The sequence below is a fragment of the Achroia grisella genome, unplaced genomic scaffold (genome assembly GCF_030625045.1).
Source record: "Achroia grisella isolate CSIRO2021 unplaced genomic scaffold, CSIRO_AGI_Agris_v1 utg109, whole genome shotgun sequence".
Classification (NCBI taxonomy): Eukaryota; Metazoa; Arthropoda; class Insecta; order Lepidoptera; family Pyralidae; genus Achroia; species Achroia grisella.
Window position 1 is genome coordinate 3169880 of NW_026712573.1, and position 24792 is coordinate 3194671.

The following is a 24792-nucleotide window of genomic DNA, read 5'->3' on the forward strand; positions in this document are numbered from 1 at the left end:
AGTGTGGCGGCTTACCAACCTATTATTATTATTTTTTTTTTTTTATGGATTTAGAAGACGCGCGAACAGTGAGAAAAATATGTATTTTTTTGCTATTATAATATCGTGTAGTATAACGTTACTTATTTTACCCATTCCATAACACAAAACAATATTCATATTCATCAATGTCGATACTAATGCTATATATATAAACATATTATAGGTATATGCCCTAACAATGTTATCGATAATTTAAAAAAATACTAAAAGCTACTTAGTATAAATACAAACACTGCAAGCGATATTTTAACTACAAGTAGCTCTTGCAGGTAGCAGCAACTACTTTCTCGTGTACATAACCAGAAAAATACTATACAAAGTCTACGTGCGTACCTCTGTACCACCTGTTCTGCCCCAAACAATTTGCTTTTCAAACCGTCAGTATAAGATATTACGGGTGTAGTTATATATTATGTAACGATTGGTTAAAAACATTATTTTTTAACAACTAATTCTAATACTTTATTTTTTAATAACTAACTCTCGCAATCGGCAGTATCCCCGCTGGAATCTATAATAAGTGGTCTCGGACAGTGTGGTTACAGAGCAGCTACCTCCCGCGTATACTTAGTTTGTGGAATGAACTCCCTGTCGAGATTTTCTCACAATACTACAGCATGCGGTTTCTCAAGAAGGGTATATTAAGGTTTCTTAAAGATCGGCAACACGAACGTGATACCCTGGTGTTTCAGGCGTCCACTACGCTACGCTAGGCTACGATAACCATTTACCATCAGATGGGACGCTTGATTGCCATCGTAATATAAAAAATCAACAAAATAATAAGCAAATAACTAGTAGGGAGTGATTGTAATTGATGCCCAAGATACTAGCAGCGTGTATGACGAATTTGGCATAAGACCTTTGGTCAAATTTGTTTTCATATTTACTTTATAAATAAGCTATTTAAATATACCAATATTTATTTTATTATTTTACCTACAATATTAAAATATCCAATCTGTTTAGATAGCTTTTTTTATTCATGTAAACGTTATTGTTTAATGTCAAAAAGCACTATTTTTCCAGGTATTTCTATCTATTTCAAACAAACCTTTCACGTAATAATACGGTACATTTCATCTCAGACACCTATTAGCATCACTCAACCAACCTCACCAACTTAGTTTTGAACAATTACGATCACATTCTGAGAAAACTTCAGCGAGTCGTAATGGCGTCCTCACTAAGATGCCTCAATTACGTTCGCTTAAACAAATACTTTTGTTCGTGCCGTTTACTCTCCTCGTTTTCATACTATCTATTTAAATCTACTATTACATCATTCTGTTTTAGTATGAATTTGGGCAAACGTTCTAACTGAATCTGGCACAGTAGAATTACCACATACTCATAGTGTAAATGTTATTTCCAAATAGATTTTTACAGTTTTATATTTAGGTGATTATTATAAAATGAAACAAGCCTTTATTGTTGTATTTATTATTACATATAGTAATTATGAATAAAATTTTATAAATGTTACTAGAGCTATATTTTCAATTTGTGGTCAAATTAGGGCTATATCTATATTGATAAACGAAATAGATACAGCTTAACCTCCCACATAAATCTTCTAAAGATTTCCTTTCTGGCCTATCTTTTGTTTTGCAAGTCCCCACTGGATTGGTCCAGACGATAATTAAGATAATTATGAACTTTAGTATGTTCTAAACATACAAACTTTCATAATTATCTTTGTTTGCTGAATCGCGAAACCGGCTGGATAGATTTGGTTGAAATTTGTTACCAACATTTTTTTATCTATATTTATTAGTCTTTTAACTGAGCCAATTCTAAGAGTATTTGCTTTGAGAAGAAGTTATTATTTTACATATTCAATGTTTCTTTTTTACATATGCTTCCTTTATTTAAACCACAATAATCACATTGTATTCAACAAACACAAAGTAATCAAATCATAAGTATGAGTTTAAAATACAATAATCCGATATAAAAATGTGATATATTTTAACGACGAAACAAAGGCTCACAATTAAAGTAAAGAATAATATTTTACGGTGGATGAACACTTGTCTTATGCTATGTAATACGCTGACAGGACAGACAAAAGGCTTTTTTAAAAAGGTTGTGAAAATATGGCCGCTCTCCATTGTGCCCGCTTTATTCACATCTTTTTCCTTCTCATTTCCTTATTTTTGTGTTGAAAGGATTAACAATAGTACAGGTAGGATGTCGGTATTTATCATGACTTCTGTAATAATGTATACATAAACTTGCGTTTCTATCTTATATCTTTCTATCACTATTCTTTACATTTTGTACACATGGTCAGCATGTATACAAAATGTAAAGAATAGAAAATACCTCCGCTGGGATAACTCTACCTTTATATTGTATTTATAAGCGTTACATAAACTTACTTCATATATTATGTGAAATGTAGTACTTAAGAAATTAGTATTACAGTATTAAACGGATAAGATGGTAGAATTTAATAAGGACATAATTTAAATTCGTTATAAGTATTAGAGAAACAAGCTATTTGATGTAAAAAGTAATATTTTATTGTCTAGCAAACAACCGTTACTAAGTTGTCATAATTATGTCTTCTGAATTATTCCGATAATAAATAAGAGTAACTTGAATTTAGTATACTACACACTATAAATTCTATGTTTATATTAAAATAGAATGAATAACTGAGCATTCTTGGACTCACAGGAAGCAACGTCGCTCTCTTAAGTACATGCTGTAGTATTGAAAAGTAATATATATTTATTTAAATATGTATGTATGTATGTAGTTATATTAATATATATACATACTTTTAAGCTGTACTTCTAATTGTTTTGTCTTTATATTTAAGTCTTAGTTAATACTACACTGAATAAATACATACGAAATATTTGTTATATATCAATTTGACAAATGATAAATAAAGATTACTTTAATAACTGTCTAACTTTACACGAATGTTTTGTTGTAAAAGGTATATCAGTCACACAGATATACATATTCACCACAAAATAAGTAGATGTCTGAAAATAAAATTTGAAATTTGCATACTAAATTGATCACGTTACCGCACAATAGGTAGGAATATATATACTTCCTATTATATCTTCTATTTCCTATTATATATATATATATATAATAGGAAATAGAAGCAATTTTATTTAAATAAACTTAAGAAAAGTCACATTATATTGTTCTACCGCTCATTCAGAATGTAGACTCATCACAAGAAGAATGAGCAAGAAACTTGTGTGTTGCATTTGCGTGAATATTATAAAAATTGTAATGCATATTCGGGAATATTATTGAATTTCATCAGTATTATCATTATTATTTGCGTCGGTATACCTTAATTTACTAGATTTTATTTATAGCTATGGTATTTATTTCAGCATGCAATAGAACGTACATGGGTGACGTGGGTCGCACGTATGAATTGGAAGTGCGTAGACCTCGTGAAGATCACCTCCCCTTCGTGTGCCATCTTAATTTTACGGCCCCTGGAGGAAATTACGGGGATATTATACAAGTATGTCTACCAAAATTTCCAATTAATCTTTTAAATTAATGTTTTTTGTTTTTTACGAGTTTATTCAATTTCTTTCCGAACATGCCTGCAAACGTAATTTCCGTTACTGTGGATTTTGCTTCACATTTAAACATATTTCATTGAACATACTGCTTTATCTTTGCATGATCGCAGGTTTCATATCTTCATAAAATATATTATACATGCATAATATTTTTGTGCATGAGTATTCCTGTACCTATATATAATCTGTTTGTACAATATTATACATATTTATAAAACAAAAAACGTTTGATCATTACCACTGCCGTAGTTTACTACCCCTACATAATTCGGGACTAATAATAGTAAGTGCTAATTATAACTAAGTGCATTATTTTTTATTTTCATTATTGGGTTCTTTAAGTCAACTATTCTAAGACTAAGACTGTTTAAATTATGAAGATAATGAAGCTATTTACTGGAGCGTAGACATGGGGGATGATGTCACAAATAAGACAATGTAGAATGTTCTAAATATTATATACATCAAAGGGGTTAATATAGCATCAAATTATACAAAAATACTTCTGTCTTCATGTGCTTGCTATATTCCATTAGTCAGTGAAGTCCATTTTCTCGTTGTCCAGATACGATACATTTGTTCAACGTGTTTTTTTCCTATTAAGTAATGTGAATATATTTGATGGATTACTTCTACGTATTAGCCGGGGGTACTTTTATCGACAGAAAAAGGTTCTTTCATTATTCATTACAGATACGATATAGAACATTAAAATATATTAATCCATTATTTTTCATTGGAGAAATGATTTTTGAAAGGACATAATTGTAATATCTCTTATTACGTGGTAGTTTGAAAAGATAAAATTTTTCTTTTATAGTTCATTACGTTTCATATAATATTAAAATATCAAAAAGTACAAAGCAAAAGAACAAAAAGAAAATCATCGCACAAACATCTCATTATAAAGTTACGCTTGGATGCACTACCTTTGTTCGAATCAACTATCATAGTGGATCTTTAACTGAGGTGCCTGTAAAGAGCTTTGAATTAAAATAATTATATATTTGTTTCATTGTAGAGAATTCCGGAATCATAATGTACGTATTTCATTGTTATTATTAATCTGTTTGAACGTATCATTGGAAAAAGGTGATTATTGAATATTGGTTTATATTTCCATATGAAACAAATTTCTGATTTCATTTTATCGAAAATAATACTCGTCTAATTTATAAAAACAAAATTCAGGAATGAATTTTCTATTAATATTTTGCGATGTAATTTTAATATGAAATATTAATTACTCTTTTGAGTTTAATCAGTGACTTGTTGTTTTGATTTCAGTAGAAAATATATGTTATATGTAATAAAATTATTAATTATAATTTGATTGATTGGTTGATTTAATTTTTTAAACATTAGAGCTTGCATAACACTAGCTGTTTGTGTACATATATTTAGACTGGACATATTTTTTTACTTTCCAGCTTTAGGTTACATTATGAATGGTAAATTAATATTATTATGTGATAATGTGTATGTTATTGTTTCAGTTGACTTTCGACACGTTTACAGTGGGTAAATTTGTGTCGTTCACGTCAGATGGTTGTCCGGATGGACACATGACTATAGTTGAGAGAAGTCCATCGCCCCCCACTGGGCAATGGTGTGGGTCCGCGTGGGGTTATACTGTATATTTTAGTGAATCCGACTCTATTAATATGACGCTCAGATTAGATAGATTGAGTCAACAGGTGAGTGTTAAATTTTGTTGATATTACAATAACTGTAGTTCGATATTATAAATTTTATCCACCCTTTTTAACGACTCGATTTACTTAAGGATTGTATGATGTATAATAATATTATGTAATAATTTATGTGAAGAGTTTTTTAAGGCTGCTAATTGTAAAATACGTATATTATAAAAGAAACAGTAATAATCGAACAAAGGTAAAAGATTTTTATAATGCATATATTTATATGAAAAAATACAGGATACTTATAAAAAACCGGATTATGCTTAATCTTGTTACATATATTTTAAGTAAAGTTCACATGATGGAGGAATGAATGAATTTCTACCCTGAAGTGATTAACAATTTGCGTATTTATTCGAATATATGAAAATAATAGTTCTGTGTTGAACTCAACAGAATGTAGGGATAATTTTCACTGTGCATTTAATTTCAGTCATCAGCCTTGGCGGCTAGAAACCTTATTAAGGGGGTCTTCCTATGTGACGGCCTGTTTTTTAGGGATATTTTAGGATTTTTTTTCTACGACCAGTAAATATTTAGAGCTTCAAGTTTTTTATCATTTATTAACACATATTTGGACAGTATAAATATAAAATTTCAGCTAAAAATATTCAGTCAAACTAGAGTTACAGCGCTCTGAACACCCCCGCCTCGAAAAAAAGAGCTCCCACTTCCTCCACGATTCCGGCTGATCGGCTTATCTGAAAAAAAAAAAAAAACGGCGTTTTAATTTGTAGGCTTAAAAGCACGGAATGACCTATAATCAAATGAATATAAAAAAAATTGGATTTTTGATAGACATTTGAAATAAAAGTTGCAAATTAGGCGTTTTTTTTTTTTGTTTTTTGCTATAAAAAAATTGAAGTTTTGAAAATTTTCGATTGATAATAGTTCATTCCATGCGTTAACATATATTGAGTGTGCCCTGTAAATTTCAAGTAATTCGGTCCAGCCGTTTCTGAGATACAATGGAGGAATGTTTGAAAAACACAGTTTTGAGAAAAACGCGTTTAAAGTTTCAAGTCCGTTAAAAACTATTAAAATATCAACTTACTCTCAATCGGCGATGCCTGGTCCATAGATTATTCCTTCCTCTTCCTCGTGAAACTCTTTTAAAGCAGATTGTTCAGCTCTTGAGTCAATCCTGGCTTGTTTAACGACATCACTTACGCGCCGCTCAGAGCGTAAGATTCGCTTTTCATCCCGTTTCTCAACATACGCTTGGGCTTCACGACCAACAGGGCATCCCATAATCGACATAACTTTTAAAATACCTTGAAAACCTTCATTAAAGATAATAACTGCTAAGTAGCTAGCAATTTCAACAACTTTGGGACCAGAATGAAGATGTTTAGGAGCGAAAGTCCAAATCAAAGAATTCAAAGATTCGTTATTGTTTTGTGTCTCTGCTCCTAAACAACGAATTAATAATTCGTCTTTCGATAAATCTTCGAAAACCGGTTTGATAGCTTCTTGGACTTGCGGAATTAGAGGTGGTTTATCGTGATGAAATTGGTCCAGTTCATTATTAGCTTCAGCCTTACGCCATTTACACCAACTGTCTTCGCCTTCTGGACAAAATTGATGCTGAGGGTTTTCATCAGAAGAACATTTGTGATAGTACGTTGCCCAAACTTCCTTTCTCATATCTTCAAGCGAATTATGAAAAAAAATAATTTGTAGCTGTTGCTCTCTTCGAAGTTCAACCAAGACTAAAATAACTTCGGTAAAATATTATAACAATAGAAATTTCTGTTTAAGTCTGTAGAAACGTGTCTAAACTTGTATAAACAAATATATTAATAAAAGGGAGGCCAGGTATAAAGCCGACGGTACACAATAGGCCCGGTCTCTAACTGCCAACTCACCGCTCCGAACCGCTCTTTCTTTTACCTGCTGTATCTTTAAAACGACTTCGAATTTTCTAAAATCGCTTTACTACCGTATTCTAGACATGTTAAGGGAGCAATTTATGAAAAAAAAAAAATCGATTTTTTCAACCCATCACATAGGAAGACCCCCTTAACATTGTACTATTCCTTTGTTCTATATAGTTAATTTACCAACGTGTCAGCACAAAATAACGAATCTTAATTTCCCTCATCCGTGACTTGTTAACATCGGAGTCTGACATGTTTAATTAGGAGTTTTTGCACACAGCAAAGTTAATCTGTATAAATGAACAACGATATATTTATCTTCATTAAGAGTCACTTACTAAGCATCCCTTTGTGTTCTGACGTGACGTAACTAACTACATGTTTTCGCCTGTGACTTGACTAATATTTCACATCACCCCGCTTTTAACGGGTCGGTGCCTTTCCTTTATCTTCTGTTAGCAGCCGTATTATGTGCACCAAGGGTTGAACTTTCGATCAATTAATTAAGCGACGATTACGGACACCCTCTTGGGACCCTGGATAAGGTGCAATTACAATAATGGATGTTATTATCGAACGGTTCCATACTTTGACAAAAGGAAATTGTCTTTAGACATTTTACAACTTTTCGATAATTTTATTTTTTTTACTCTGAAGACGAGTATGGCTGTAGCTAAATTAAAATGCAATATTTAATTACTTGTTATTTTGTTGCACTAAGCTGTATTGCGTTATTTAAACAAAATAGCATTGCATATACAATGCAAATAAACGATTATTTCCCTGAATATCTTTAATATCAGAAAAACTTATATTATAATTCACCAGCAGCCATTCATTCATTGCGCATATATTGAAGTGAGATGGAAGTAATATTTTGACTGACAGCCCTATTTTGTTGTAGGGTGTGGGATACAATTTCGACTTCAAGTTGGCTTACAAGTTTCTAAGACGGAGTGAAGCGCGGTTGCGGTATGGAAACGCGACAGTGGGGGCGTGGAGGGGAGAAAGGGTACCAGGGACATACTGCGACCGCATACTGAGTGACTGTGATCTACGCGCGTGTCGAATCCAGTCACCTAACTTCCCTGGTGTCTATCCGAGGAATGCCACATGTACATACCGTATTGAACATACTAAGGTAATAAATTATATTCTTGTTACATATTAAATTTACGACCAGTCTCACCTTTTTAGTTGAAAATTATTGTATAATAACTAATTATATTATACCTTCGTTAGGAATAATTCTGTTGATATATGATAACCGCAAGAAAAACCGTTCAGCATTTATTTACAATATCGCGACCATATGTATGTACATGTAGATAGCGGCGGAGTTTTTATTTCTAATAAGTACATGGATGTAACATACTGTTTTTAGCACACTAACCGCGATATTCTCTATTTATATTCTCCTTCTATAATACCTAGTCCTTGATTAAATTTCATGTATGTAGCAAGCCCATTTAATATGGTCATACAAGGATAAAATATTATATTCTGAGAATTTCCATAAATAATACTACATTATTTAAGGATATTCTCAGAATTAACGTTGAAGTGAGATTGTCAGTGACCCATCTCTATTCACATTTGGTGATCACTGGACTGATGCAATGGACACACAACTAACTACTACATGTATGTCAATTTACATGATAATTGATTGAATCTTGTAGGCGTTCCGAGGTTACAAACTCAACATAGTTACAAGCATCGTGGTTAGGGATTGACCGGACACAGCAGAGGATCTTAACAATTACTATGAACAGTGGTGCACCATCCCATACAACGGATTTTTGCTTGCAACAAACATAATATAGATGACAGTATTGTATGGGGTGGGGTATCTGTATGTAATATTATTCTATCTGTGCTATGAGTAAATAATAGGAACCTACACGTTTTCTCACTCTTTTTTATACTCGCCATCGTTACTAATACCACAAAATACGTAATAGCATCTAGACTTTATTAAATATATCTAGGTACAAGCTAGACGAAAATAGTAACAGTGAATATACTGTTATATAATGTATAAAATAGTAGTACAACCGTATTTATAGTATAGTTATTAATGTATGTCATTCCAATTAATTTGTTTGATTGTAATTTAATCTTTAAATTTGTCATAATGCTGTTACTAGCAAATGACGTAACAATTAATTTTGAAACAGGAGATGTTTGTTTCACGAGATTAATGCGGTTGTCGTGGCTGTTCCAATTCATATTTAATTTGAATTTCACACTAAACTCCACGCTAGATTCGCCTACAATGTAAATAATTCATATACGCAAATGTAGTATGTGTGTTCGTTAGATGGTTAAACGAAAAGCAGTGTAAAGGTTTTGGGATAAGGTTCATTTTATTATATTTTTTGCAGATACCATCCGACAAACATGTTTTACTAATAGTAAGACAGACGAATAGCCACAAAATACATATCAAAGACCAAATAGTGAAGTACGATAGAAGTCAACGTGTATTGAAGTAAGTCTATCTAGATACTTTAGATAAATATCAGCTAGTTTTAAATATATTTATATCGTAGATATATTTTTTATATACTGAAAGTGGCAAACATGCTGATGGCAGACATAATAGTAAGTGGTAACCAGTGTTTATATAGATGAATAGCTCTATGGACATCGCGTTATCATGCGACACCCGTGATACATCACGCATGCATTGCCATTCTGGGGCACGAATGTCTCACCGATGTCATGTCTCATTTTCACTGCACTATCCTTTAACTGAAAACACTGCATACAAATTAAGTAGCTTTCTTAGAATATATCAATAATTATTTAGAAATAAAGAAAATAACATTCATTCTATGTTTTTGGTTTATATTCAAAATGTGGTAAATGCATTTCGAAGTAGAGATATTTATTCGTAAAGTTACAGTAAAATATTTACAATGGAGTGTCGAATAGATAGACGATAAAATAAATATTAGGTGCACATTTTTTCCTGTATTTGTTAACAGGAAAATATACCGGTCGAAAATATTTTTATAAGTTCTCAATAATTACAGTTTCCGATAAAAATAAGTAACATTTTATTTAACGGTTGTTTACGGAAATGCTAATACTGCAATAGATTTATTTTTATTTGAAATGAATGTGTTTAAAAGCTCTATAAAAATGCTGGTGTTATTTTTCTTCAGGAGCAGTTTTTATATTTATATACGGTAAAAGTAATACAGTTTTTTCCGTCATATACAGTACATACATATATAGCACCAATAACATGATGCCAATATAGTGAGGCCCGTGACACTGCTCAGTCATGCCTCCATACCTTGTAATTTCACACTTAATCTACGGTTAGATATACTTACTAATTACATATAATACGGAAAACTCTAGCACCTTTTCCGTAATATATTCTATAAACAGGTAGCCAACTTGTTTTACTATTATTAGTGTATTATAAAAAAAAACCAAATTGATAGTATCTTTATAGTGGGCAATTCACTGCAATTTAATTACATTAAAATACTCGGTAAGTCTGTACAGTAACATGTCCATAGGTACCTTCAAGGCAGTAAGCAGCTTGCATGCTTACTGTGTTCCGGTTTTAATCGTGTGATATAGCAGTAAAATTATTGGGTACTCCAGAATTCTATTTCAGTAGGGTTAATTCAGGTCTTGGTCGGATATGGATTTCCTTGGCCTAATAACACTTGGAGGAATTCTATAGATTTCAGTTGGTAAGAATCAGGTGGTCCCTATGGACTTTAAAGCAATGGGGCATTATGATGAATTTTCTGATAAAAAAAAATATGATACTTACATATATGGACATAAAATGTAAATAATACTGGCCGTTGACAACTTGTGATAAGAGATTTAAGATATTTTTTGTTTATAAGAAAAACTATTTTAGGATATGGGACCAATGCAACGTAGTACAGGATTATTTAACAGTTTGGGACGGTGCTACGCGAGATTCACCGGTATTAGTACGACTCTGTGGTGGAGATGCTGTACCAGATATTATTAGCCGCGGTTCCAATATGCTTTTGGAGTTCCATACGTCACCGTACGACAATCCCTTCCACCCAGTCCCTTTGAGCTACCTCCCTGGTTTTGAACTAGAAGTACAGGTTAGTGTTATAATTATTATACATATAAGTAATTAAATATGACTGCAAACATTTTTAGTTTGAAATTGCCTTTTCGAGCTAATGAGACCAGCGTGATATATTTTCCTTTTACGTATTTTGTTTAATGTGCTGAAATTAAATGGGATTCTCTACTGCCAAATGATAAAGTATTGGGTGTACTTACACCTAGTACTTTTGTAAATAAATGTACGAACACCTCTATTTTATGATGTCTCGTGAATAAACTTGCGGTATTTTTCTTCAAATGCACGCTGAAACAAAAAACGGTAGTTTCCAAATATATTATAGGTTAGTGTTGCTTGTATTATGTTTATGATTTTCTATTCTTCTATTCAAGCCATTAATCGTATATTAGTAATATAATACTAAAGTTTTCCTTGTCAATAATTGTATTGAAGTGATTTATTTACAGAAGCAATGTTGTTGCACAAGAATTGTGTCCTTATTCAGATTTAAAACATTATTCCTATTTAGCCAAATTAAAATATTATATTTTCTGACTAAAGCATACAGGGAGACATCAATATTTTTTTATATTACTTTACTAGCTACACACCTCGATTTCGCACGAGTGTGCATGTATGATATATATATATAAATAAATAATATATATAAACCTTCCTCTTGAATTACTCTATCTATTATAAAAACGCTTCAAAATTCATTGCATAGTTTTAAAGATTTAAGCATACATAAGGACAGACAGCGGCAGCGACTTTGTTTTATACTATGCAATAATAATAATGATAACTCTTACAAATAATGCGTTATTTTAAATACAAGTACAATATTTTATATTATTTATAACACAAAGACTATCTGCTTTATTTTATTGCAAGAATTATCCATGTCTTTTGTATGTAATTTTTTTTTTATTGTATAAAAGTGGTAAAACTTTTAAGTATTATTTGAAAAATATATAGAAAAAGATTGATAAGCAAGCAGAAATTACAGTCACTTACTCCAGTCCTATAATTTGTTTAAAGCAATTCGTGATTCACGGAACCGTTTTACTAGCACGAACTTGTTTTAAGTAAAATACATGTTCTCCAGGTGCTGTATGTAGACAAAGACTCCCATTCGTACGTGCGTCCTGATGGCCGATGTCGTTTTGTTTTGCGCTCCTCTGACAAAACTAGTGGGGTTTTGAGGAATCCACGACACTCATTGCCACCAAACACGTCATGTGTATATTATTTCCAGGTATAGTCATTGCCTCTATAATTTACTTCTCTCTACGTAACAGGAAAGATAAACAATCCTATGTATCGCATATGGGAAGTACAGATCTGAAAATATAAAAAAAATGCACAGATGAATTTTTAATACTATTAGAATATTATATTTAATTATTTGGATGTTTTATTACTTATAGTTCAATTCTTTTTTTATAATAGGCTTACTACCCAAAAATTCGTAATAATAAGTTTTGAAGTTCAGTAATAATTTATATTTATTAATAAGATAAGTTTTATATTGTAAAACTTGGTATTAGATGAAATTTTCAGTGGTAAAAGATTAACAGTTAATTAACCGTTTTTAAGTAATGGTCTAAGATATTTTGATATGCTACTCATAATACTAGATAAGAAAATATTATAGTTCTTAAGAGTCAGGGAGTTGTGGGACTACTAACTAAGAGAGAACACTAAGTTTTCAGACTTGAACTCAGCATAATACAGTTTAAACTGACACTTCAGCTAAAACGAAAGTGTAGACAGTTTTGTTTTCTAAAATACATCGATTCCAAACAATATATTAAAGTTGTCCACCTGCTCTATTGTAAGCAACAAATACAAAGTTAGCAGGTAAATTCGAGCGCCACTATAAATGATTTGTGGTTTGCAGGGTCGTCCAAATGAAATAGTGTGGGTCTCGTTCGTGAAATATCATTCGGCGGGTACGGAACCGGCTGGATTTGATCAGCAGAAGGACTGCTCATCTCAACTCACCATATGGGACGGGGCCGCACCTGACGCGGACCTCGACAGGAAGGTTTGATATTAAATTTTGAGACTTTAGTTTTACGAGCGCTTCGAAGTTTGGTTTATAATCTATACTAATAATATATTTAAAGAGTTAAAGTTTGTAATTTTGTAAGTTCGGTTTAATCTAAGGTAGTTAATTAAGGTCTGATTTAAAAAAATACTTTAGTGTTGGATAGTCTATTTATTGAGGTAGTTTATGGAGTACATAACGTCACGCTACAATCAATAGAAATGTAAAAGAAAAATGGGACGCAGAGTTACGCAGGTCAGTCAGCGTTTTCGCTAATAAAGTAGCAATTATCCAAAAAAATTATTACCAATGCCCAATGCCCAAAGTCCACCAACCCCAATCATCCTGAAGGCGCTGTTTCCTGTGGACGTACCGAATATAGGCGGATCAATATAGCTAAGAAAATATTTCAATTTAAATTCAATTTAGCGAAGCTCTATATAAGTTTGTGAGAATTACGAAATTAAATATATATCTCGAACATTATGAATATTTAAATTATTACGCCGTAGTGTTGTATGTGTTTATATACCAGTTGTATAAATATTTCAAAGTATTAGCATGCAAGTATACAAAAAAAATTAATATTTTCTATATAACTGATCAACTATTTCACGACAATTATATTCAATAGCTTCATTTATATTGACAATATAAATGAAGCTGTTGGCGCATATAAATGTCCATAATATGCATCCTCATTTTGGTTATTACAACAATATCTGAAGATAATGTCATATATAATTATGAGCACTTAAACAACACTATAGACATACAAAGTACCAAATAATATATTAATAATATTGTTGGCACGTGGCAATATACATATACTTAGTGCATCGCGGCACTTAAATTCCATTCAGATTTGAGCTTCTCTCTGAGTCTCAGTCACGTTCAATTTTCATAAAATTCAAAACTGTTACTATTTATTACAAGGCATTGGGGGGCCATTTGCATAAAATTTTACACTGAGCGATTTCAAACGACAAAAATTTCAGCGAGCTTACAGTGTAATGAAATGAGGATTAACTTGCATCAGTGGGGAGTAAAACTTACCCCATTTCAAAGACTGAGGAAGTAAAGTACAACTGTTTGAATCAATGTGTTTCTTTTGTTAACGTATCGAGTATAGCTATTTAAATGACATTTTTTTTATTGTTTACATTAATTAAATTTCACTTACGGAATCAAATATTATTAAATGATAATAATTAATTGAAGTATAATCAAAGTTGTGATTTTTTCATATCTTTTAACATATTTATTTATTTACATTTTTACAGTGCAAACGATATTAATTTTTATGAATATACGTAATGTAAAAAAAAATTCTAATATATGTACTAGGTATTTAAATACAGTAATAATAACATTTTATTCCATAACCCTATGCAATAATAAAATGTACGGGCAAGTTGTTTCCCTTGGATAACAACTAATATGTTTAACCTTATTACAAGATACAAATACAGAAGCGATATAAAATTGGGTGGCATTCTGGGTGCTTTTATTCGTGCCATTTCACTTTGCCAACTACCCGTCTACCTCAACCTCCCACTTGACGGCGGCAGCCAAACATTAATTTTCTTTAATGTGCCTGAGCACTCGGTAAGAGTTTTCGACCGACTGCAGTGCGGTGTTTCGTTTCATTCATTCGGAATTCCTTAGTTTGCATTATGAATAGATGAGCGGTCATGCTATTCTTGGCCTTTTAAATCTAGCCGTATTTGAATAATGTCGTATTTATACAAATTTACTTTATTCTAGGTTTAATTATTCTAATGGTTCGTTACGGTATATAGAATCAAATATCAACTGTCTCTATATAATTATTTGTCCAACTACCAATATACACAGTATATGTGTATATTGTGTATAGTATATACCTAGTATTATGTTAAATTGATGTACGCTTTGGTCTTTAGTATAATGTACGCTAATTATAAAATTAACGTTATATTTATTATCATGTGATTTATTCTTTGTTATCTTTTATAATCTGTGTCACGAATATTGTATAGATTTAAGTACTTGGTAAGTAGTTACTTCTAGTACCTACTGAAAATTCCATTGTCAATTACCAAAACTATCATATTTTATTCAGGGTTATGTGTATATTTCCTTTTTTTCATATATACCTTTTCTTTTAGTTGGATATGAGTGATAAAAAATCACTACTCGGATCATTTTGCCGCGAAGAGTCACCAAGATTATGCGACCACGCTCTATTATCGAATGCAACACGAGCAACCAGACCATGTGCACCATCAGAAAGTTATATCACTACCGGGCCAGCTCTCACTATTTTACAGGTAAGTTAACGCATATATACAAAGAAGTCATTTCATTACGGCTTGAGGAATATTCTGTTAAGTTGAGTGGTCTATATGAGTCTGCAATGGTAAGTGGTAACAGTTGCCTGTATATATATATATATATATATATATATATATATATATATATATATATATATAGCTAATAGCAACGTATGAGAGTTGTTGTACCTTAATATTAATAATTAATTAATACCTCTCATCCTGTACTTTCATTGTCTTTTTTCCTCCGACAACCGAAGTAAAATATACAGAGCAAGATGCTTGGCGCCTAAAGTAGGTGAGACCAGGGTACCTACATAGGCTACTTTTTACAGTCTACCTCTACCTCAGAATATTTTTAAGGTAAATAAATATACGAGGTAATTTTATATTTGTATGAAAATACAATACAAAAGATTATAAAGCTAGGAATTTATGTGTATTGTATATTAATTAAAATGTCTGTGACTGGGTAAAGTCCTCTAGCTTGTGAGTTTAACTTATTTATTAACAGTAATTGTTGTTATAATAACTCTTAAAGACAAGAGTCATTAAGTTTATTACTTATTGTCATTTATTAATTATTATTATTAATATTTCAAATAGTGCCCTCTCTCTCTCTCCCCCTTTTATATATATATATTTTTGGTGCCACTGAAAACCAGCTGTTCACCTAGGACATAATTAAAGCTGAGTGAAGCCATTTCAGTGCATTTTTGGATGTAAAAATTGATTATTTTGTGTTTATTTTTAATTATCTATAAGTTTAATTATATGTACATTTTATTTGCTCTTTTTTTTTTGTTTGTTGTTTATATTGTATTTTTTACATTGCACTGAATAAAATATTTTTCTTTCTTTCTTTCTTTCTTCTATTGAAAATCATGGTATTATAAGGCCATATTTATTGTGGCTATCACTAAAGTGAGAAGAGACCAGAAAATAATGATTAATATTACAGTGTGCGCTGTAGTTTTTGTAGCCCACATAGAGTTAATTAATGTTGACAAGCAGTAAACTACTCCATCTGTTAGCTTTTTACGTATGCATCAAGCGAGACGACGTGGCCACGTTAGGTGCATGGAATTTCAGTGCAATATCTAATACAAAGATGTGAATTTTCTAGAAACGAAACAAAATTTTTAGCAAACTTACATAGACTTTCTACGGCATCGTCACATGACAATGTAATGTTTAAGATACTTTTCACGTATATAAGCAACGTTTACCATTTACTACCAGGGGGGGAGGGGGCTATAAAATAGCTTGCAATTCCTGTTATACATAAAAAAAATATTTCACAATAAGTATAAAAATGTGTCGTCGTACGTTGTCGTGTAGTGACGGAACAAGAATGCGAATGTTAACTTGTATTCAAAATGTCATAAGAGCTGAATATGGGACCAAAATAAAATAAAACCCTATATCCAGCGTAGTAATGGTAGGTTAATATCCTCCACTTACGGGACGAGACGTCCATGTCCGGTCGTTAATGGGTTACAAATGGACCCCTTGGAAAGCATATGATACTCACTTCAGCTAGTACGCCTAGTATTAAATTTCGAGCTCCCATTTCAGAACTATTTATTAAGAAAGAAAAAGGTCATACTTTTTATTTCTGATAACGTTGAGCTAACGGTACCTAAAACTATTCAAAATTAACTTTTTAATCGATAGCATCAGTAGTTCCTAACATAATGTCTTGTAATGTGTCTTAATTCTTTTATACGTCCAAGTAGTCCCTAATCTAATGTGAAATAAAGTTTTGTGATTATTGTATAGAACGAATATTCAATTTTATGACTGTATCTATTTCTATCGATGATCTAGCGGAGCACACCGCTGATCGTAGATTGGATTCCTTGCACGGCACAATCGTTTGTAGTTACTAAAAAAAACAATGTATGTATTTGTACCAGTTATATTATAGTACCGATAATAAAAGCTCCGCTTAGTTTTGAACTATATGGCGCTGTGAAAATGGTCTTGAAATATAAAAAAATATTTGGATTTTAACTGTAAAAATTATATTTACAAATCCGTGCTATATGTATCACATACAAGGCTCCATCTAGATATTATTTATAGCCGTGTTGGATACACTCGAAACTTTTCTGCCCGGTGAAACATTCATCGTGCCCCGGATAGATAAGTCACGCGCACAGTTGCATTTGCCATAGTGAATAATGCAAGAGACACGTGCGAAAGCCACTCTGTCCTTATGTGATGGAACGCTTTAGTGTTGTAACATAACGGAGTGGTAGTGGATGAAATACTCCTATATATCAAAGTTATACTTGGCTTAACTTCAAACAGCAAAAATAATAATACAACATAGAAATGTGTACAAAAATATACGATAATAAATCAGTTGAAGATACGAAAGATATTATATTACTAATCAACTCTGACTCAAACTTGCCTTGAAAAAATCATGCATTTAGACCAATAAAGTTCACTTATTGCTATATCACAACTAATTAAGAAATGTACAGGAATTTTGATATTTTTTTTACTTTATATGCTTAAAGAAATAGCATACATTATTTCTCTCTCTATTACTGCTTTTGTTAATTCATTTATACTCGTATGTGTTATCTCAGAACTACTTTATTAATCAATATTAATTTCTTCAGAAAAGGTAGGATGGGAGAGGCTTGTAGCTATTCTAACTGAATTTTAAGTTATCTAACTCCATATCCTCTTGTGTATTAAATGTTATACGACTGTACCTGTACTAGTATTTAAAGTATCAAATTGATTTATTATATAGTTATTTATATACAAAGTGATTTGTACATTTTATGTTATGAATATTAAATATATATATTTTATTATAGTTTTATCAAATTTTGATTACTAAAATTTTAATGTAATAATACTTTATTTATGCATTGTATAACGAGATATTATTTAAAAGAGGTGCATTCATCCATCCTAGTGACTAGTACGGTAGTAACACCAAATATAGAGACCACATTATTAATATAATCATGGTAAATATCTCGTTTATATATGTAATGTGTACAATTGTAAACAACCGCAATTTATTTCAAAACAAAGTAATAATAATATACTATTTATATAATAATTATATATTATATGTTCTATACTAGTCAGTTATATTTAAGAATTTTTTTTTTCGATAGGAACTTCGTCAAGGTTCAGCGCTATATCCAGTATCTTTTCTACTTCGCTATGAATTCGTCGATGTAAGCGAGCAAGGGCAGCCATTAGTCGATTCTCAATCAGCCTGCGATCGAGTTTTCAAATCTGCTCAAACTTACTCCGGGAGATTTCAAGCCCCCAGAGCAATATTCTATTACGGACGAGGCGGTGCACAAAATGTTACTTGTATCTTAAGGTATTAATAACTTTTCCTTTATGAATTTTCTGCGTTCAATAATGGTAATACAGGATATTGAGTCATTCTTTTTTCTGCAGATTTGAAGCAAAGCAAGGAGAGAGAATTCAATTAACTTTCACAAATACTTATTTTGGGAATAAGTATTGTAATACACACAAAGATCCGCGAACTGGCCGATGGGAATGTGATAGGCCTTCAAAAAGGACCATAGGAGGTGAAGGGCTTGCTGAAATAATTATTACTGAAATTCCTTGGGATGGAGTGCCAATAAGGAGAGATTGTCTTTGTACGAATCGATCAGAACCAATAAATATACACACTTTAACTGCACCAGTCGTTGAAGTTAACTTCACAGTAACTATGATGAATATTACTGAAGATTATGATGATTTTGCTTTTGAAGGCGAGTACAAATTTATTCCAACAGGGCCTAGTGATGAGACAGTCTGTTCCTCTGGTTGGGGTGAAAGGCGACTTAGAGGCAGTAGTGGTGAAATCAGACTTTTTGACAAAAGACAAATTTCTATTGCCCCAGAGATTGTTGGTGATAGAAACGTTATATCAGAAAGCGTTCGAGCTGAAGTTGCATGTGTTCATAGACCTTGGCTTATAGAGCCAGGAGGTGATGAAGTTGACCCAATACAAGGTCGATATCTGTACGTAAAAATTCCGGGATATGATGTGACGTCAACGTCGCCTTTTTGCCCTACTCCTAATAGATTATTTATATACGAAGCTAGAGATACCTCGCGAGTACGTGAAATTTGTCCTGATAGTACAAACTTCATAGAATTGTTTTCACCTGGATGGAAATCATCTCAAGCACCTGTAGAATCATCTTTGAAGCCCCATGCTAGGAGCTATGTTATAGATTTTTTGCAACATGAACAAGCTGATTATTCAATTAAATGGATAGAACTAATGAAAAAACCTGTATTTGAGCCCGATCCGGAATCAAATCTCCTACCGTCATCAATATCTCTTGAATGTCGTTACAGGTATGTATATTTTGATATAATATATTATAACAGTTAAGACATTTTATGCATAATTTTTACTTAATTTATGTTTTTCTTTTGTAGCTGTCCTGAATTAAATGCTTGCATACCTTTGGCATTATGGTGTGATGGAAGTGCTCATTGTCCATCTGGCTTTGATGAAGATGATTCTAACTGCTCATTTAGGATATCTCTCCCGCCACCTTACGTAGCAGCGGCTGCGGGTGTTGGTCTTCTTATTTGCGCTGTGATAGTAGCTTTATGTGCATGCCGAAGACGACGAAGAAAAGACAAAGAATTTAAGGCTAGATTAGATGGTGCATTACCTCCAGAAGAAAGACCTTTTGATAGAGCTAAAGCCAATGGTATACCTGAAGCTTCACAGCAATACGCCACAGTACAAAAGTACGCAACTATAGATAAGTACAGCTTAAGTCAAAAATATAGCGCTGGTCTGAATGATGCGAGATACTATGATGAGGTGGCACAAAGAGATAAACTCGCAGATACTAGATATGCTAGTTTAGGTCGAGCGGGTCGAGGTACACGGCATGAAAATTCTAGAGGCAACGGTTCTCGTAGAGCCATGCCCGATTTGGGTTACCCTGATCTTAAAGATGGTTTCTGTTGACCCACTCCAGATCTTATAGAAACAACTGTATAGCAATTTGTGTAATTCGGGATATTTCCGAATAAAAAATTACATGTTTATGTTTAACATTAGAGTGAAGACTGAATTTGGCAAAAGTGCCTGCATAACATTTTTGGTCAAATCCGTAGAAACTGACGAACTTAAAAATGAGTATTAAAACACAAACTAAAATATTTTTTCTTCATATTTAACTTATTTATTGTATAGTCAGTACATAGATGCAAAATAGGAACACACATAAATTGAATTGATGATAAGTTGTAGATTCCGTTAAAAGTAGAAATTTCTCGAAGGTTATCCCCTCAACTAACATATCTTAATGTACATAATTGCTTGACAATACGATTTTAAGATAAATTGTAAATCTAAAAGTGTGTTAGTGAAATGAGTGATTAGTGTACTCTGTATACTTTAATATGGAATCTGATATAAGTTTGTGGTCGTAAGAAAAATGACTCCATTGTGTAAATTCTTGATTCACTGCGTAACGGTATACATAATGTATGTGAATAATATTATTAACCTATGTACTATAAATATTATAGATATAAGAAGAAAATGTGATATAGGTTGTAAAATAGTAGATAAGATTCACGAACTGTATAACTAAAGTTAGATAAAATAATTTTCCTTTTGTGTATAAAGAACTAATGCTAACGGTGTATCTATTAATTGTGACTGTACATAAATTATCGAATAAGATTTTTAAAGTCTGTAATTATTTCCAGGTAAACGGAAAATTAAAGTCATTTCTAAAAATAATCGTACGCCTTTATTGCTTTCCCTAATGAATGTTTACCATATAAATATGTTTGTTACACGCATATTAAAATTTACACGGGATTAAATTTGTACAGATTTTAATACAATGGAGAATAATTTAACGCTCGTGTAGATATATTAGAGACTCCATTTATCAGTATCATGCAATAATTTATTTATGCTTACATATTCTCAACTTGACAGATTACAATAAGTAAATTTCAAAAAGTGTCATGCCGGAAGAAAGTCCGTAAGTATACAGTTAGTGTACAGTTTAATACTTTTGAAGATATCGTATATGGTAACGAGTGTTTTGACGTGTGTATGACCGGTCTCTTTAGACACAATTTCGTCAACTACTTTACGCCCCTTCAGATCGATTATTGAAGAAAAAATGTTCCTGTGTAAAATTAAATTAAATTTGTAATGAAGATAGATTATATCTCGAGGATATAATCTATCTTCACGTCAAATTTTATTACGATTCTTTCAGGTGTCTAGTTGTTAAAAGCTAACAAACATGCTGACAAACTTACTTTCACTTTGGTACTAGTATATACCCGTAAAATTGTTGTTATTTTTAATGTTGAAATATTCTAATTATAATAGCAAAAAACAGTTTAGGTAAAAATAATAACAAAAAATCTAAATATTACCCAAGCTCACTATATATAGTGAACTACTGTGTGGTTTTATATCATATATTTATCGTATTTCTTATCGCGACCGGTTGTGAAAATATAATTTCACAATTACATTATCTTTTATGGAATTTAGAATGGTAAAGACCACTTGTTTGGATGATGGAAACTAGACGCGGTCGCTTAGAGATATGAACTAAAATATGGATAACACATGACACTTTGACATCTACTATATTCCTTATGCATTGGTGTACTTGAGAATTGAAATGTTAAACAGAGGCATAAAATTTTAATTGTTCTAGATTCTGGATACAGTGTCCAGTGACTCATAGTCATAGCTAATGTTACAGCAAAAAGCAAAGCAGCATTTGAGTATTTTTTATAACATAAGAACTTGCGGTACGTTTGGTAAGTGACGTCTACTATATTCCTTATTCACCCTAGGTATGGAAAGAATTTAAGAAAGGTATAGGGACAGTAGGTATGTGGAACCAAGAGTCAACATTTGTAACGCGATAACAACAACGGCCTGTGTTCTGAAGAGTTCGCAAGTATTTCGAGTTCGAACAAATCCATTCGTATATCATCGTGTATAATACATGGTCATAGACCATAATATGGGTATAGGCGAGGCGGAGTTCTGACGCAGTAGTCATATTTGTACAACGTCTAGAATACGCGACTAGACATTATAATAGTCTTTAAATTAAAGTCTTAACGAGTGCAAGCAGAACATTTTTTTTATATAACATATCGTCATAGTCGTAGAATACTGTCGGATCTGACAAATATTAAACTTTACAGGGCAGCCATTTCAAATATCAGTGTTGGTTTTTTTGACATAACTTTTTTAATTCTAAATGTATAATTATGAAAATTGGCATACAATTAAAAAATAGGGATTGTGTTAAAATGAAATAAAAATTACAACTTATAATTATACGGTTTTCCAGAAAAATCACATGCTTCATTTTACGTCGGAGTCAACACAGTCGCATAGTATTATCCGACATTGTTCGTCGGAAAGTTTCGTGTCGAAGAATGACGCATGTGACTTTCCGATTATGTTCTATGGACTGACTGAGTAATATTTTGGCGGATGTGTTATTTATCATATTCTATTTTGACCATAAGTAAGTAGGTAGGTAAGTGGTTGGTATGTAAATAGGTAGGTTGGGGTAGGTAAGGTATCTTAAATAAAACACAGACTATTTAGTCTGGTCATTGGACTATTTTTAATCAATATAATAAACATTAAGCTTAAATTATGTAATTATCAATAGCATTATTATTAAGAAAACTATAATGTTGAAGCCATTTGGCCTGATTACTTCTTTTTTGGTTAATAACTAATCTAAAACTTAATCACTAATTATTTATTAGGAAAACTCTAATATCACAATAATTTTTATTAGTATTTAAATAGTGTTGTAACGATATTAATTAAAATGAATAATAATGTTAAAAATCATAAATTCTGAAATCAAAATAGTAGCAATTAAGTAACTAGAAATATTAATAAATAATCACAAAGTATATAACAATTCTATTGCATTATTATTCAGTTAGATTATTTGCCATCCTCATCAGATACGTTTCGTCCATTAGGTAAACTTCTCAAATAGTTATGGTATTTTACAGGTATTATTAAGGAATCGTAAAGACTAATAAGATCCTTATATTTATCATTACTGATAGGAATTGGCCCCGAATAAGCTTTTTATATGATTGGAGTATTTTAATTTCTAGTCTCCTTTCAAAGTAGTATGGTCATGTAACCATCAGATAAAGCATATTTGTACCGGATTTTATTGCTCTGAGTCCTATCAACACAAACTTCTTTTATGCCTGTCCAATTTACTTTATTGTTAGCTGTTCTTTAAAATCAAACACTAACGACTGATTTACGTCTATGACTTCATAAGAATCACCTGTTACTTTATCCCAACATACAATTTCCATTCATCCAGTGTCTAAATTGTTTTATGCTCGGCAGCTCTTTCTATCACACTGTGAACAGAATCCCCTTTGTTTTGCGTGTGGCATTTTTCGAGGAATCTATGTGTTATAGTTATATCACATTCTTTAGCTACATGAGTATACATATTAAATACTATTCGATTTCAATTCTGGCCAGCGCAATTGTCTGACCAGAATTGAAACTCTTTTACACCCTTCAATACAAACTTATTTATGAAGTCATAAACGCAACTGGCTACTACATTGGCCCCACGTTTGATAACACTTTCATCCCATATATTGCAATGACAGTTTTGGCTTGTATACAATACACTCATTTACCCATGAGGACGCGACAAAACCTTTTAGAAATCAAATGTAGCACAAACGATGCGTCCGGTAGAAATAATCGCGTCATTTTTATCATTATGTTTTAAGGTTCTAGATACTTTTTTTTGCTATTTAAATGGTTTGCGAAATATTCTCTAAGGTCTTCAGACGGATTTTGTGTTTCTTTAAAACTATGACACTGATCACAAGTATTTAGGTAGATGGAAACTCAAATTAAATTAAGTATTAACTATGTCTCTGTACTATCTAAGCCTAGAAGCTGTATTTAAATAATTATTTATTAAGTTCAAGCCATTCTTTGTATAAATTGAACATCCGAGCGATGCTCAAGTCATCATCTAAATCTTTTGGACGCTGCTCTATTATAATGAGGCTACACTGATACAAATGAGTATAGACCGACTTTACCATAT

At 31.8% G+C, this 24792-nt stretch overlaps 1 protein-coding gene across 1 annotated transcript in view; it reads left to right on the plus strand.

Moving 5' to 3' along the window:
• LOC131846689 (uncharacterized) overlaps window positions 1–21386 on the plus strand; it is a 72570-nt gene extending 51184 nt beyond the window's left edge. Inside the window, exons 3-13 of the mRNA XM_059196043.1 lie at window positions 3414–3550; window positions 5111–5311; window positions 8102–8338; window positions 9585–9691; window positions 11093–11312; window positions 12387–12536; window positions 13182–13328; window positions 15482–15643; window positions 18796–19010; window positions 19091–20011; window positions 20096–21386. Coding sequence (XP_059052026.1) covers window positions 3414–3550; window positions 5111–5311; window positions 8102–8338; window positions 9585–9691; window positions 11093–11312; window positions 12387–12536; window positions 13182–13328; window positions 15482–15643; window positions 18796–19010; window positions 19091–20011; window positions 20096–20642 — 3044 coding nt within the window. The 3' untranslated portion in view covers window positions 20643–21386. The remainder of the gene's footprint in view (window positions 1–3413; window positions 3551–5110; window positions 5312–8101; window positions 8339–9584; window positions 9692–11092; window positions 11313–12386; window positions 12537–13181; window positions 13329–15481; window positions 15644–18795; window positions 19011–19090; window positions 20012–20095) is intronic.
• Window positions 21387–24792: the final 3406 nt, after the last annotated feature.